This window comes from Pteronotus mesoamericanus, unplaced genomic scaffold (genome assembly GCF_021234165.1).
Source record: "Pteronotus mesoamericanus isolate MK-2021 breed Mesoamerican mustached bat unplaced genomic scaffold, CSHL_Meso_final contig_347, whole genome shotgun sequence".
Lineage (NCBI taxonomy): Eukaryota > Metazoa > Chordata > Mammalia > Chiroptera > Mormoopidae > Pteronotus > Pteronotus mesoamericanus.
In genome coordinates, this window is record NW_026555137.1 from 357823 (window position 1) to 373848 (window position 16026).

At 65.4% G+C, this 16026-nt stretch overlaps 1 protein-coding gene across 6 annotated transcripts in view; it reads right to left on the reverse strand.

Moving 5' to 3' along the window:
* PPP1R12B (protein phosphatase 1 regulatory subunit 12B) overlaps positions 1 to 16026 on the reverse strand; it is a 71673-nt gene that overhangs the window by 35964 nt on the left and 19683 nt on the right. For 3 of the 6 annotated variants that reach the window (XM_054576516.1, XM_054576515.1, XM_054576514.1), the window contains exons 4-13: positions 15703 to 15862; positions 14860 to 15004; positions 13693 to 13767; positions 13265 to 13344; positions 12553 to 12689; positions 11196 to 11305; positions 10422 to 10622; positions 9605 to 9687; positions 8700 to 8825; positions 3064 to 3243 (exon numbers count right to left, since the gene is read on the reverse strand). In XM_054576516.1, the coding sequence (XP_054432491.1) occupies positions 3064 to 3243; positions 8700 to 8825; positions 9605 to 9687; positions 10422 to 10622; positions 11196 to 11305; positions 12553 to 12689; positions 13265 to 13344; positions 13693 to 13767; positions 14860 to 15004; positions 15703 to 15862 (1297 nt within the window). Of the gene's footprint in view, positions 1 to 3063; positions 3244 to 6949; positions 7080 to 8187; positions 8229 to 8699; positions 8826 to 9604; positions 9688 to 10421; positions 10623 to 11195; positions 11306 to 12552; positions 12690 to 13264; positions 13345 to 13692; positions 13768 to 14859; positions 15005 to 15702; positions 15863 to 16026 lie in introns of those variants that run through there. The other 3 variants (XM_054576520.1, XM_054576517.1, XM_054576518.1) reach the window with 3 other exon arrangements.

Consider the following 16026-nt stretch of genomic DNA (forward strand, 5'->3'; position numbering starts at 1 on the left):
CAATGGTAACACGTGATCATTCTGGAACTCAGGAAGGTGCAGGAAAGCAAACCGCCCGCAACCCGCAGAACGGTCCCGCCCACAGCCCCAGCCTGCAGCTGGGGGTCCTGAGCGTCCTCTCGCACCTGCTCCGCCCCTGCCACCGCACGGCCGCAGGCGACACCCGAGTGAAGATCGGGGCGTGGGGTGCAGGCCGGGTGCTGGCCGCTGGGTGTGTGCGCGTCCCGGCGGGGGAAGGCGGCCGCGCGGGGCCCCCAGTCCCGTGCTCCCGTTGCACTGGCAGAGCGGGCCGCTGGGCGGCAGGTCCTCGTGCTGGGGCCCCACGGACCCCGATGGTCACCAACAGCCTCCAGCGACGGGGACGCTGCCCCCAGCCCCTTCACGGAGGCCCCATGGAGAGCGGCTTCTCCCCGAAGACAATTTGCACCCAGCAGGCTCTTTTAGCTGGGGCTCATTTAGCTGTTTTCAAAGCCTGTGATTTTTTTCTTTCAGCCTATGTTTGTCTGGAGAAAGAATCTAAATGGCTTTAATTGTAAATGATAGGCTTTATCTGATGCTTTATCTGATGAACTCGGTCCCAGCGACTTGCCCCGGGGCTGGGAGAACAGAGCTCAAGTTCCCGGGCAGAGCACCAAGTCCACCAAGTCCACGGTCAGCTTCCTGCCTACCCCCAGGCTCCGAGCCTCAGTGTCTCCCCCGGAACCCCGGTCCTCGTGTCTGCGAAAAAGGCACCAGGCTGCTCCGTGGACACAGGAACATGGACAACGCTGTGGAGCCCGCCCTCCTGCACCCCCACGTTCCGCCCCGCAAGGAACCCCCCCGGCGGCTCCCCGCATCCCATCCACCTTCACTTCACCGACTCGCACGGGTTCCCGCGGCCACGGACGCCGTTTCCTTCATCGAGGCCGGCGTCACACGGGCTCGGGGACACGGGTCTCGCCCCTTGAGTTTCCTGTGTTCCCTCCACAGCACCAGCCTCTGGAGCCACGTTGGAGAGACATGTGGCCGCCGCCCCTCTGCCCTGCATGGCCCGGGCCGGTAGGGGGCGCGGTGACAGCCCAGGCCTGGGGTTTCTCCCGAGAACAGACACGGGCCAGGACGGCCCATGGGGGTGGCCGCGCAGCTGAGCACACTGAGCACGCTGGCCCGTGCACTCAGATGGCAGGTGACACGCCAAGGGTCACGTCTCCGTGCGCTGCCACAGGCAACTCCCCCGACCGTTCCGAGGACCTCGGCTGACAGGCGGCCCGGCTCCTCTGCCTTCTGCCCTCCGCCCCCGCCCCAGCCCTCTACGCTCCCGGCGGTAACTTCCGTCCGCCCCCTCCCCCCGCCGTGTCTTTTCTAGCACTCTCTGCCCGGGTGCTTGTCCTGTCCCCTCCTTGGTGCCAATTTCAGCATCATGATCTCGGGACTCTGTGCCCTGGTTCCCAGGAGGGGCCGGTTCTCCCCACCACCACGGTGTCCCTGGGCGTGCCCGAGCTCGGCCGCAGCGGGTGGGGCCCGCGCAGCCCGGCGACCCCGTCGCACGTCCCCCGTTTGCTAGCCTTGTGCCGTCTCCTACTTGTGACCTAATCAATACTGGTTATCATCTCGTAAAATCTAAAGCCTCCCAGTCGCCCTGCAGTGCCTCTGCCCCAGAAACCACGTTGGCATCACGACACGCCCGCCCTCCAGGGGCTGCTCCTCTGAGAAGCGGTCAGGTGGGGGGCGCGGGGGGAGGGCGCGGCAGGTGCTCAGCCGGCACCTGTGGCCTGAGGAAAACGTGCACAGCACCGGCCACCTCCTGGGACACAGGTTACAAAATGCCCAAGAGACAATAACCGTCTTGTGAGGTTTCTCTAAAGAGCGGTGCAGGCAACGAAGCACCCGTAACGCCGCGGGGCACAGCCCGAGCCGCGCGCTTTCAGGGATCCTGATCGGAGGGGGCGGCTCAGCTCGCGTCACCTGTTCCCTCAGGAGAACTTTTTCAAGGGGATTTTTTCAGCTGATGAAAGCCTGCTCTTAGTTTCCAGATGAAATCAAAGTGACGCCGGCGCGGGTGCCTCCGTAAGCTCCGAACGCCTGAGACGGGCTTAGTGAGGCTTCCCAGCTGGACGCCACATGGAAGGTCACAGCTGCTGGCCCTACAGGCCGCTAGCCCGGAAGTGGAATTTCTTCAATTTTTATGTAAAGAAATGAAAAAAAGGAAAAAAGGAAAAGAAGGAGAAAACATTGTTTTCAACTCAACACCTCCCTCCCATTTCTTCTCACAAGGGAGTTTTAGAGACGTCTTTATAATAAACATCTAAAAGCATCAGCTCGTGCCCTGTAGGTACGGTTCTCTGACTTGCTACGCGTAAACACACACAGAGTAAGCCCTTCCTCTGCGCATCCTCAGTTGAATGACACCCAGCCGCGCGCTCTGCGGAGGCAAGAGTGCGCTTCCTCCCCCAGGAGGGGGCACGGCCGAGGGGGCGCCCACCGGCTCCGCCCGGGCGAGTCCGGCCCCTTCGCCGCCGCCGCCGCTCCCAAGGCCTCGGAGCCCCACACCGAGGAGCCCCCCTCCGCTTCCCCCGGTGACCTCTCCCGTGCCCACGTCCCTCCAAGTCAGAGGCGTCACGGGTCTCGCCACCACGACGTGCGCGCCGCCACTGTCCTGCCCCCAGGCCACCACAGCCGTCACCCCCTCTCCTGGGACCCTTCTCGCGTTGCCGAGAACTTCAGACCCTGCTGGCCTCTCTGGTCCTTCCGTGTTTCACTGCGGCCGCTCCTCGCGGCTGTCACCGCGGACGGCCCTTCTCTGCGTCCGGGCCCCCACCCCGCAGTGGGGGCATGCGCGACGATGCCCGCGTCGGACGCCCAGACAGAAGACAGCCTGTCTCCACGACAGAGCAGGCGCCCCCCGTCAATAACAAGAGGTCCCGGAGACCTCCGCCGGAGCCTCCCCGAGGCAAAACCCACAGCCCGCACTGTGAGAGACAGACCCGCGCTCCCATCACAAACGCCTCTGAGGCGGGGAAAGGCCTCCCGCTGCCCCCACCCCCACCTCGCGGCTCCCCACCAGCGAAAGCAGCAGTCACACACCTCCGTCTGTCCCTGGCTCCCACAGAGGAGTCCGTGCCGGGCGCGGCCAGCAGAGTGGCAGCTGGGACCCCGTTGGCAGCGCTGGGCAGGGGGCGGTTGGTGATCACGCACAGAGGGGTGCTCGGCGAGACGGCGTCCGTCCTCTCCGCGGGGGCGTCGCCCGGGGCCTTGTGAGGGACCCTGCGATCAGAAAGGACACAGCGGGGGGAGGGCGGTCAGGCCCGGCCCCGCCAAGCACAGACGGGGCCGACGCAGGCCCGCGAGGGCGTCTCCTCGCGCAGGCTTTCTAACTTCTGAGCTCCTGAGTCTCGACGCCGCAGCGCGGTCACATGTCCCGCCCGCCGTCCTCTGCCCGAGGAGCGACGTTTCACGGAAACTTTTCTGCTTGAGCGTAAAATTAAAAAAAAAAACCCCAAAGATTAGCTAAGGCACCAGGCCAGCGAGAGGCACCTGCTGGACAGCTTTCAGGCTCCCGCGCGCCACCTGGCTGCACACGCGCCCGTGGGGCCAGGCGCCCCACGGCGAGAACGAGCCGAGTCGCCCGCACGTCCCCGCGCCCCCCAGAGCCTTGGCAGGGAGGCTGTGGCCGTGCTGGGCCGGGTGGTGACCGGCCCCTTGGACTGTGCGGAGGCGCCTGCCAAGCCGCGAGCCTGGGACGGGGGCCCCCGCGCCCCCAGCAGCGGCCTCCTCCCTCTTAGCACCTGGCTGTCCTGCAGACTTGGAACAAAACTAACAGGGCTGCACGCACAGCCTCGGCAGGGGCTCCCCAGCCGCAGGGCCTGTGACAATTCGTAGCCACTCGCACAGAAGACAAACCCTGGTTCCTCAGCAAAGGGCGGGGCTGGCCGCCGGCCCGCCCCCCAGAAGTGCTCACAGCCGAGGCCGCAGCTTGTTGCTGGGATGCCACATCCACCACGGACCTCCACCAAGTGGGACAAGCGTGGCCGTCACGATGCTTAAAAGGCAGGTTTTTCCCTCCTCCTCACAAGGACCAAAAATGCTTCTAAGTAACTGTAGGCTCGCTTTCAAAGAACTACATCATCAGGTAACGAGCTCGAAACCAACCGTCAGCTCCCGAAAGTCTGAATGCGGCGCCCGACACAAACACAGGGACGGAGCAGCTGTGAAGTGGGATCAAAAGACCACAAGGCCAAACTCGCGTTCACTTTCTAATTAAAAAAAGGAGGCAATAATTCCTCAGACTTCAGGACGTCTGCAGGAGGCGCCAATAAAAGCAGCCGGACACAGAGCCGCAGGAAATCACGCCGCCCCGCACGGTCCCCGAGGCCCTGCTCGGGCTGGCGCGGTGCGATCTGCCGGCGGCCGGGCTCTCCCCGGGCTACGCGGCGGGACGTGGCGCGTCGACCAGGAGTGTGAGGCGGCGCTCCGGAGCGAGGGTCGGAGGCTTTGGGCGACTGGGTGCTGACTGTCGGCCGACTTTGCCTCTGACCGTCATCCGTGCTGTGGGGACAAAGGGCCCTGGCGGGGGTATCGTCCCGTGGACTGAAAGGCTGTAGGTCTGGTTCCCATCGGGGCGCATACGAGAAGGCCACTGGTCCCTGTTTCTCTCCCTCCTTCCTTCTCTCTCTCACTAAAAGCGATGGAGAAAACGTCCTCAGGTGCAGATAAAAAGTATGTATAAAAATAAGTAAAACGGCAGTAACGGCGCCCTAAAATGCAGGAGTCTTGTGACGATGCCATAAAACGACAGGTGCAAAACACTCACTGCACGGCCCACAGTAAAAACCCAGGGGGGGCAAAAGGGGGCGCTGGCCAGGGGCTCCAAAACGGACGACCTCGGCCCCGTCCTGCCTTGGCGCCCACGACCGCGTGACCCCGGCCCCCACCGCCCCCGTGAAACGCGAGCAGCACCCCACACGCTGAGGAGCCTGTGCTGGCGTGGGTGCCGCAGGCGGCTGGCTGCCCGACCCGCGCTCAGTCCCTTTCCTTCCTCACTAACAGAACCCATGTGTCATTGAGGGCAGCAGGGTGCCTGGCAGGAAACCCACGTTCTCCAGTCCCCGCGGCGGACAGAGGTCACCAGTGACACGCAAGCAAACGCCGAGTGTCCGGGGGAAAACCCTCAGGGCCCTCCTTGGTTGCACGTGCCCCCATTTCTTTCTCCTTCCTGTCTAGAAACCAGCCATGATGGCTGGAGAGCTGGCAGCTACTTTGGATCACGAGGCCACCAACGGCCACGGAAGCCGTGACCTAAGGGTCACAAAGTGAAGAGGAGGGACCTCGATCTCTCAGTGACTCCAGGGCCGCGCGCCAGCCCCCTTGTTTCTGGGCTTCTCTAGGGAAAACACCGCCGCCGCACGCCAGCCACTGTCGCCTGGATTTCCTATTCTGGGAGCGCAGCGGGTGCCCACGTGGCCCGTGCGGCGCCCGACCCAACGCCTGCGCACAGCACGCTTGGCGGAGGCGGCGGACCGAGCGGCCGCTTGGAGGCCCGGCGTCTCCTCAGCGGGAAGGACGTGCACGCGCCCGCGCTGCGTTGTTACACAGGCTGCTGCAGGTCGTCCGTCGAAAGCCTCCCCCCGCCGGCCACACCGACGGCCCCACTCGCTGCCGTGGGGGAAGCTGGTGAGAGCCACCCATCGAGAGCTGCCACCAGCGTGTCCCTGCGATGGCAGCACTGTCACCAGTGTTCCCGTTTCCCTCGTGTCCAAACAAAACCCCAGGAAGGAGCCCCGTGGCCCACACCCGAAAGGAAAGAGGTGTCTGGCCACACGCAGGGCCCTGAGCCCGTTAAAGGCACAGCCAAGCCCTCTGTGCGTTCGCAGCGACACTGTCCGCCCCTGCCCCCGGCCCCCAACGACCCAGAGTCCAGGCAGGCACGGCGCAGGCCCAGGGATCCGACCAACACATCTGACACATCTCGTCCTTCCTGCGCGGTTCCAGCAAAATGCTCCTCGGCCGGGGCCCTTCGAGAGGCGGGGGGGACTCTCAGGACAAGAGTCGGCTTTCCTTCTGGTCTGGCTCACGTGCCACCTTCCAAAGCGCAAGGGCAGCTCTGCTGTGTGGTTCACCACAGCGGCCACGACCGGCAGGGGGACGGAGGGGCGGGTGCCGGTCCACGGGGCCGGCCCCCAAGCACAGAGCACACAGCGAGGACAGTCCCACAGGCAGCGGCCGCGGCAGCGGCCGGCGGGCGACGTCACGGAGCGGCGGGCGCGCGCAGGGCTTGTGCGCCCACAGCGCCGCAGCTGCTCCAGCCCACGCCAGGAGCGTCGAGGCGTCAGCCGCGGCGGCTCTGAGAGGCCTTACCTGCCGTGCGGCGCAGGGCAAGCAGAGGCAGGCTGCCACCTGCTGCCCGGCAGGTGGAGGAGCCATGGCAGCGGGCGAGGCAGCCGACGAACTGCGATTGGCTGAAATGGAGGGACGCGTGGGGCCACTACTGCTACCAAAGGAAGCACTGAAAGACACACACATCGCGTTCCTCCGGACAGGCTGCCCGCCCTCCACGGCCCGGCACCTCCTGCCCCCTGCGCGGCACCGCAAGGAATGCAGGACAGGAGGCGGGCACCGGAAGAGGAGGGGCCCGCTGGAGCTGGCCGCTGGCAGCAAGCAGGTGCCTGCCCGTCCCCTGAGGAGGGAGGCAGCAGGAAGACAGGTCACAGGCAACCAGAGGGAGCACATGGTGGGTGCGGCCAAGAAAGGGAAACAACAGGAAATTTGTTAGAAAAACCAATTCCCAACCCACTGAGGCAAAAGGTCATGCACCCCCCTCCCCCCGCCACGTGTCCGCCGCTACAGAGCAGCTCCGCGAGGCCGCGTCAGAGCTGCAGAGGCGGCAGCCGAGAGTCAAGACGGAGGAGCGGGCGAGAGTCAGGAAGCTCTGCAGACAGAGGGCCTTCGGGGGGACTTAGACTTTCTGAGCCCAGAAAGCCACCCATGTGGGGGATGCAGCACAGCTTCCCTGTGTCAGCTGAGTACGGATGGTCTCAGTGCAGACCGTTCTGTGGGTTCAGGTCTCTCAGCAACTATTCCTGACTACGACAGCAGTGAGACACCTGGAGGGGTGACCAGAAAAACCTCCTTTGGAAAAGACGCTTCTTGGGCCGTAAACCAGGACTTTCTGTCCAAAGAGCAGAGCTGACCGGAACCCAAAGGGTGTGCCTGGTGCGCTCGGCGGGGCGGCCGGCGCCTGCTCCCACACGCTCTTCGCCCAGTGACGGCACGAGAGCCTGTGCTGCTGGAAAGGTCCTAAGATTTTGTAAAACCAAAAAAGGCTTCAGGGTTGCAAAGAGCTGCAGTAAGCCCACAGAGGACGCATGTTCTCTCTTTTTTCCTTAAAAAGCGCCCACGTCAAGAGCCCGCCTCATGGCCCCGAGGCGGCCCTTGCTCCTGCTCCACGCACCAGGGCCGCTACGCCCAGGGGCTCGGACCAAACCGCAGGGACCGGAGCCCGCGCGGCTCCCACGGCCAGAGCCCAGCACCCCACAGAGGACCGGCCTGCGAGGCTCTTCGCGGCCGCTGCCTCCCTTTCTGTACCTACAGCACCGCTTTCTCAGAAAAGGCTCAGGCCCTGCTGTGGGCAGCAAGGCCAAACCTAGCTAGACAGAAGCCGCAGCCTCAGAGGCCGCAGGGGTCGGTCTCAGGAAGCCGAACGCGCGGAGCCTGTGCGAAAGCTGCCGGGAGCCCGGGAGCCCAGAGCCTGGGCGCGGGCCAGCCCCTCCCACGGGGTCTCCACCGGACGGAGGCCGCTGCCCAGCAGCGGCAGCTGTTGGTCTCACAGCTCCCATGTTCCGACATCGACTAGCAGACAAGGCTCTTCCTGACAAGTGGAACGAGTTTGATCCCAGGCACAGCCTAAGGTCAACGCTGCTTCTGCTTCTAGGGGCCGCCCCTCCCCCGGAACCCCTCCCGCCGAGGGCCACAGTGCCAAGAGGCAGCCGGAGGGGGGGTGGGGAGAGGCGCGAATTCAGAGTGAGCGGAGAGGGTCAGGCCCCGACCCGCCCCCCGCCCCCCCTGCAGCAGAGGTCGCAGTAAAGAGCTAACTAAGAACGTCGCAGAGCTGAGCGGCTCTGGCAGAGGCGCCGTGCTTGCTGGCTGGCACGCGGCAGAGAGAGAAACTGCGGAAGAGGGTACAGGTGAGGAAAGGAAGGGAGACCCATGTACCTTCTCTGCACCACACTTGCGAGTTTCACATCTTGATGGATCTGAGGGCCGTTAAAGTCATAAAAAAAAACAAGCAAACTGAAGTCCCTAAATTAACAGGCTTCACCATGGAACTTCTTCAGTGAGACCCAAACCGCCCCCTTCCCACCCCTGGCCACCCTGCAGGGCCCCTCCCTCCCTCCACACAGCCTGAGACGACAGCGGGGCCATCTCAGCCACGAGCTGCGGGGCTGCTCAGAGTCCCCGGGGGCACGTCCGTGGGGCCGCTCAACGGGACTGCGGGCGTGAGTGCAGGCCTGTCCGCGGTGCGATTGTGCAACCAGCTGACTTTAACTCAGTTAAGAGAACTGACTCATTTCAACAACAGATTCGTCAACTGCTACGCCCCCCAAGTCTGAAAGCACTTCGTGTCCTGACTCCCGTTTGTGGTGCTCGCTGGCTGCGCAGGGCGTGCTGTCAGGGCCGGCGCCGGGGGCCGGAGGGGCGATCGCTCCCGCCCGCGGAGCCCGTACCTCTTTAGGTAGGTCGACACGTAGGTGGAAGGTGCGGTCGTCTGCGGCAGCTCGGCGCCCTTCGCCTCCTCCCTCCGCAGCTGCCGGGTGTAGGAGCCGCTCCTCACCAGGTTGGCAGCCGATTCTCTGAAGCAGGAAGGAAAGCCAAGCTGCACACTGACCCCGACCAGAAGCTGGTGCCCACGACACACGCAGAGTGCGGGGGGCGCCGGGGAGGCCGGCCCGTGGGGCTGGGCGGGGCGGGCGGGCTCCGCGCCCACGGCTGGGCGCCCCTGTTCGCCCTGCGGGTGGAGGCTGGGCAGAGGCCTGCGCCCGCCTCCCTGCATCCACCTCAGAGCCGACTCATCGCAACAGGCACCACGTCCCCGTGCAAGATCTCAGACCCTTCGTAACAAGAAGTCCCTCCTGCTCCTCGGTCAAAGCTCTGCAAACCCGACCCCAGCAGGGGGCAGAAGAGGGACGGTGGGCACAGCAGAAAGAGGTCGCAGGGGGGAGGAACCAGAAGGACCTTCTGTGGCCTCGTTCGCCTCGCAAACCAGAGGAGCCCAGGAAAGGGCTGGGGGGGGGGGGGGGGGCGTTTCTGAGGCCTTCGCTACTAGATGGCGCCTCCAGGGAGGTCCTCTTCAGACTCACAGGGGTGCCTGGTCACCGCGGGTGTTTCTGGAGGGCTACCACAGTCCAGCAGGTCTGGGTGGGGCCCGAGAGCCCCCCCCCCCGACCCCCGTGCCGGCAGAGCCCCAGGTGCCCAGCAGGGCTGCTCCAAAAGCCGGGGCACAGCTGGGCTCCGCTGTGAGGGGCAGGGGTGCCTCCCCTGAAAGGGGGGGGACTGAAATTTTATCTACTGACCAATCAGAAGCCCAGCAGCCTCCCAGGACACGCCCACCGGGAGGGGCCTCGCCGGTTACCTGTTCTCCTTCTCCTCAGCGTCACTGGTGCTGCTGAGCTTCCGGGGCCCCAGGGAGCTGAGGCCGCTTCTGCCTTCTTTTGCCTGCAAAACGCAGAGAGCTGAGGCCCGGGCCGTACCCACACACTCGGGGCGAGCAGCAGCCTCGGCGCAGCCGCCTGACCTCCTCTCCAGCCCAACCCCGATCGCAGCGGGAGGGCGCGGAGCGAAGGCTTGGCCCTCCGGGGCTCACTCCTGAGTTTCCTCCACGAGACGCTAACACGCAGGACGACGACTCCCCTGGGAAAAGCCGGGAGGGCCCACAGGTGCAGCCGCCGAGACAGACAGGGCCGCCTGCCACTCCCCAGCCTGAGCGGCACCGGGTGGGCCCGCGGGAGACCTCCGATCTGGGCAGCGAGCCAGCGGGGCTCGTGGAGCCGGCCCCCGCCCCCTCCCCCACCCAGAAACGAGGCGGGGGGGCTGCAGCTCTTGCTCAGGGCGGCCCTGCCTGCGTCTCGGCCACGTGGCGAGCCCAGCTGGGGGCTCGGCTTCCCGACGCCGGAAGGATAAACGCCTGGCGTAGGTTCAGGAGCCTCTGGGGCTGCAACCAAGCGGTCGCGCTTCTGACCCCCTTCTTGCGCTTGGTAAAGGGGGCAGGGAATGAACAAGGGCTCAGAGAAAAGGCAAAGGGGCTCCTTGGGCCAAGCAAACGGGAGCACGCAGATGCCTCCCTGACCAAACTGCCCGCGTGCTCGCCCCTCGGAGGCCCCTCGGCCCAGGCAACGCCTGCGCTCCGGCGCTGGGGAGCTTCCCAGGAGGATGCCGCCAGGGCCCCGTACCTGGTCTCTGCCGTCCAGGAGAGCGGAGATGCGCGGGCTGGACGCCGAGCGGGAGAGGGCGGCGCCCCGGGCCCTCGCGGCCTCCCTGGTGTCGGCCGCCATGCTCAGCGTGTTGTGGCTGCCAGTCTTCCTGAGCCCCAGGCGCCACGAGGAAGGAGACTCGTCCCTGGGCTCCTCCAGCTTGTTAAGAAGGCTGGAGAGCTACGGGGAGCAGGCGACAGAAGGAAAGGAAAGGGAAGGGAAGGGGAGGGGAGGGGAGGGGAGGGGAGGGGAGGGGAGCAAAGGGAAGGGAAGGAGAGGGAAGGGAAGGGGCGCGATGCCTCCGTGTAGCCCGCCCGCCTCTGCACACGGCAGCCCAGCGAGGCCACGCGCCCAAGGCGCCTTTGCCCGCCAGCCTCAGACTCTCGGCACGGCTGCCCTGACACCGTGTCATCCAAACCGTGTTATCACGGATGCACTGTTTAGGCCCCTCCCACTCCCAAATCTGTGTGTTGCAGCCCTAAGCCCCAATGTGACTATGTTTGGAGACGAGGGTCGTCTTTGAGCCAGAAATGGAGCCCTTGCCAGGAACTGAACCTGCGGGCCCTCTGAACTTGGACTTCCTGCCTCCTGAACTGAGAAATCACTTCCACTGCTTAAAGGCACCTGTCAGTGATGTTTTGTTAGGACGGCCTGCGCAGACTAAAACAGGCAGAAATGTATCCTTAAGGCCTTCCTAAGGCCTGTTGCTGCAGCCAAGGAAACACAACGTCCAAATGAATCCCACACGCTCACCTTCAGGGCTGAGGGGGCAGAGGTGTCCTGCGCTGGTGCTGGGACGGGGTCCGTGGCGCTGCCCTTCCCTTCCGAGCTGGGGTGGTTGGCCACGGCCTCTGGCCTTCGATCTGTTGTTATCGAGACACGGGGGCCCAGGAGCAGAGGTGAGACGCCTGCTCCGCGCGCGCACACCCTCCGCGGACATGGCGGTCTGCCCCTCCCCAGACAGTGGGGCTGTGCGCTGGACCGCCAGCGGGTGGAGCCTCTGGCGAGCGCGGCCAGCAGCAGCTCAGAGCTGCGCCCTCTCGGTGGGCTCCGGCGCCCGCTCCCACCCGTCACCGACAGCGTCCTCCACGTTACGCATTGGGTAGCAGCTCTTCAGTGCCCCTTGTCCTGCGGCACGCGGGGATTCCCTCCGGTGGCCGCAGCCAGTCCTTACGGTGGACAGCGCCGGGCCGGGAGGGCCCGCCGGAGGAGGCCGAAGGTCTGCGCTGCAGGCGGGCGAAGTGGGGACGGAGGTCCCAGGGCTCGGCACAGGGCCGCGGCATAACCAGAGGCGGCAGGGGCGGGGCACAAGGGACGTCAGGCTGCAGCGCCCATCGCGGCTATTACAGTAGCGTAGGCGGCCCCTCTGCCGCCGCTCTGCTCCTGTGGCAGCTACAGAGTAGCCTGGACGCTCACTCCAGACAGTCCCCAAAGCCTGAGCCTCACACCCACTCAACACGCAGGTAAACACTGAACCAGGCAGACGCCCGTGAGCAGAGAGGCGCTGCACTAGCATCTTCACAGCGAGCTGTGCCTGCCGAGCAGGAGCTCAAGTGAACGGGGGGTGGGCCGGGGGGGGGGGGGGTTGGCCACCCACGCCCCTGCTGGAGCCGCGGGCCCCTCGCCTCCGCAGGCGAGGCCGTGGGCCCACCTGTGGGGAAGCGGGGGAGGGCGGTATGCGCTCTCCATGCAGAGAGGCCGGGCAGCAAAGTCGGGCCTCGGAGGAGCTGGGCCCAAATAACAGAGGGGCTGACGCCTCCCTCTCAGGCCCCCCCAAGACCAGGCCCAGAGGACAGACGCCACCGCGAATGCACGCCCCGCGCCCCTCTGCCGGTCCGCCAGCTGGGGGCCACCGCAGGCGCCGCCCAAGGGCGCCCTGGCGAGACCTGTGGACCCGAGGCCGGAATGGGCGCCCCTCACACAGGACCTCTGTGTGCCCGTTGTCCTGCGGCTACAGGACAACTGCTCTAACCCAGTTCAGAGCTCTAGCACCGAGTTCTCTGGAGACGGAACCCAGTGTGTGCTCTGGCCCACGGTGGCCTCTGGCTGCCCGGCGGACGGGGCACCAAGCGCCAGGAAACACAGGGCCCGTGCGGGAGGCCCGCATTACCTGCCTCCTTCTCGGCCTCGGACTCGGACGCTTCGTCTTCGCCCTCCTCCTCTGAGCTGGAGCTGCTGGATTCCTTGTTCTCCTCCTCCAGGTCACAGGACTTGGGCGTCTCCTCCTCGTAAAGCATCTTCTCCTTGCTAAATTAAAGGGCACAGTGTGAGTGTAACTGGGAACTGACCGATGCTTCTCCAGTGCAGGGAGAACACATCTGTACCCCTGGGCCGCAGTGACAGCAGAAATGTATTCAAACCCTGCCCCACATCTGCGACCCCTCACGTCTCTGCTTCCACAGACTAAGCGTTGCTGTCCGAGTGCAGAGTGTGACTCCAGTAGCTCCAGCCTGTTCACTACCGGCCGAAGGGGGCCGTGACTCTTGGTGCTGACGGAGCAGGTAAACACAAATCACTCAACGTTTACTGAGTGCTTTGACCCGCTGGGGTCCTGCTGGCCTGGGGGCAGTGGTCTGCTGGGGGGGGCAGCTGGGACTCAGGACCCCTAAAGCCAGGGAATGAAAGAGCGGCAAAATGTCGATTCATCCCTAAACTCCAAACCCACCCACCCACCCACACTCCGAGTCCCCCGCCCCGTATCAACGCCCCTCCCTGCCCTCAAAGGTTCCAACACATCTAAAGATCATTTGGCTAAAACAAGTTTTTTTATCACATAAAGCCTCGTGCTAAGTGGGTCACATGCACGCGCCCCGGCGTCTTACTTCTCAAAGAGTCCACTCTGCAACCTGCTGCTCAGGTCCGACTCAATGAGCTTATTCCGCGTCTCCTTTTCACTTCGAAGCTGGAGAACAAGACGGTCGGCAGCAATCAGCAGACAGGAGACCTGCCAAGGGCCCCGGCCTCCCGAGGAGCCCCCGGCCGACACCAGGCGGGGAGGACGCTGGTCTGGACAGCCACCTCCACCTTCTAGAGCCAAGGGCACTGCTTCTTGGTTGTTTTTAACATTCAGCTGCTCGAAAGCTGGCGCACAACGAGCTGTCACAACCACGGCTCCTGGGACTCCCCTGCCCTCCTCCGGCCGCTGACCGTCCCCGAAGGGGGTCACCGCTCCGCCCGAGGAGGACGCAGCTGCAGCCCAAGGCCGAGCGGCCCTGGGGGCTGAGACGGCAGGACAGCCCCATGGACTCACCGCGCTCTGCTTCTTCTGCAGCATCTCCAGGTGTCCCACAAGGCCCTCGTCGGCCACGTCGAACGGGGTCTGGCCCTGGGGGAGAGAGGGGCCGCCGTGGCCATGTGGCTCTGTCAGGGCACAGGCCGGCACTCGCCCTGCCCCCGACTCCAGCCACAGCAGCTCCCCTAGCGCCGCCGGCTCTACGCTACGTCACCGAAAGACCGCGGATCCGCACGGGGAACTCAGTGTTTTGTAAGACAGCGCTGAGGAAACGACCACGCCGTTCGCTTGCTTATTGCCTCGTGGCCAAGATCACGTGACATCTCCCCTGGGCCTGCCCTGAAACGGCCTCATCGCTACGATAAATGCACCGGAGGCCTCAGAAGCCTCCAAAGGAACACACATGCATAACATCACGTCACGAAGCCGACCCCTGGAAGGAGAGGGAAGGGCCGGCTCCGCTGGGGAGCACCCGCACGGGCCAGCAGCCCACTCGGCAGCGGCGGGAGGCAGACACCAACACCTCTAATCAAAGGGCCATGTCTCTGGACTCCTAGAAAATCCCTAGAGATTCTGCAGACTTAGGGAAGTAAGCACAGTAACATGATTCCAAACCAACTCAAGGATCTTTGTCATTTCTACGTTTAAATGACTGGATATGGAGGGAGCTCAATTAACGTCTTTACAAATAAAGCAAAGCCCTGGCCAGTATGGCACAGCTGGTTGGAGCGTCATCCCGTAAACTGAAAGGTCACGGGTTTGTTTCCGGGTCAGGGCACACGCCTAGGTTTTGGGCTTGGTCCCAGGTCAGAGTGCATAGGAGAGAGCTGCTCGATGTTTCTGTCCCTCTCTCTCTCCCTCCCTTCCCTCCTAAAACTAATAAGCAGTCGCGGGTGGGGGTTAGAAAACAACAGAACTGAAGGAGAAAGAAACCTTCCGTGCCTCAGCGCAGCCTGTGCATCAGGCCTCCCCAGCGCACACCTGGCCGGGGCAAACGCCACGGCCCCGCTCGGTGGTTCAGGGGCTTCAGCGCCAGGGGATCCGAGGCTGGGGCGGGGGCACTGTGTCCCACAGCAAACCCTTGGTGTGGCGGACAGGGCCCAGGGACAGCCGCGCGGCGGCAGTGCGGTGTGTCCAGGGGGCCCGGGCAGCGAGCCCCCGGGGCAGAGGTCCCGGCGCGCTCACCAGCTTGTTCCTGGCGTCCATGTTGCAGAGGGCCTCGGCCAGGATGGAACACGCCTCCTTCACGCCCCAGTGCGCTGCGGCGTGGAGGGGCGTCCAGCCGTCGTGGTCCTGCACGTCCAGGTCGTAGCCGGCCTGGATCAGCAGCCTGAGAGGAGAGCCCCCCAGGGCCTTTACGTCCTGCCCGCTTCCTGCTGAAGACGCCGCCGTCCTCTCTCAAAGCCATGGGGGTCGAGGCGCCCCGCCCCTGAGGCCCCGTTCACCGGCGCAAGGACCTGCCCCCCGAAGGCCCCATGGGGCCCCCCAGGCACAGCTGAAGGCCTGCAGAGGTGCCAGGCCAGGTGTGCCCGAGGGCGGGCCCTGCGGGACTGGGTGCTGTGCGCTGCTGCTGGGGCAGGCGGGACGGGCGCCTCATGTGAGCGCCACGCCCTGGCCGGCTCCCGGCGGCCCTTCTGGGCGGCCCACGCTCACCGCAGGCCCCCATGCCTCCCGCTGCGCCTGCGCGTCTGCGGGGCTGACTCCCGAGGAACTGCCGCCAACCCGGGGGCCCGCGCTGCAGGCCCCCCCGCAGGCCCGGGGCGAGTGAGCACGGCCGCCGCGCGGTAGGAGACCCTCGCAGCAGAGCCCAACGCCCGGGAGCCTGGCGAGGCCGAGCGCCGCGTGCAGCCGTGTGGCCTCAGAGAAGAGGGCCGCCCCCGGCAACACTAGCAAACGCAAGAACAGGCTGCGTGGTCCGAGGACGCCGCGCGGAGGATCACAGCCCGGCTGGGCACCTCGCCCACCCCGCTCCCGAGGCCTGTCTCCCCCGTCCCTGTCTCCCGCCCACCAGCCATGTGGCTGCCGCACCTGAGGACCTCGGAGTAGCCCTTGGCAGCAGCCACGTGCAAGGCGGTGGCCCCCGAGCGGGCCTGCCGGGCGTCCTCGATCCTCCCGCTGTTGAGCCACTGCCGCGAGTCCTGCAGCATCTGCTGCTCCTCCTCCTTCCGCGCCTGCTCGAGGTCGACCCCTGCGGGAGCCAGGCAGGGGCGCTCAGGGACCAGGCGAAGCCGGGCAGCACCGGGCAGTGGCAGGCCCGCTGGGGTCCCGCCCGCCCGTTGTCGGCTCTCGGAGCCCAGAGCCCCGGGGCTGCTGCTGCGTCTGTGCCGCGCTCTTCGTACGAAGCCGCCGTCC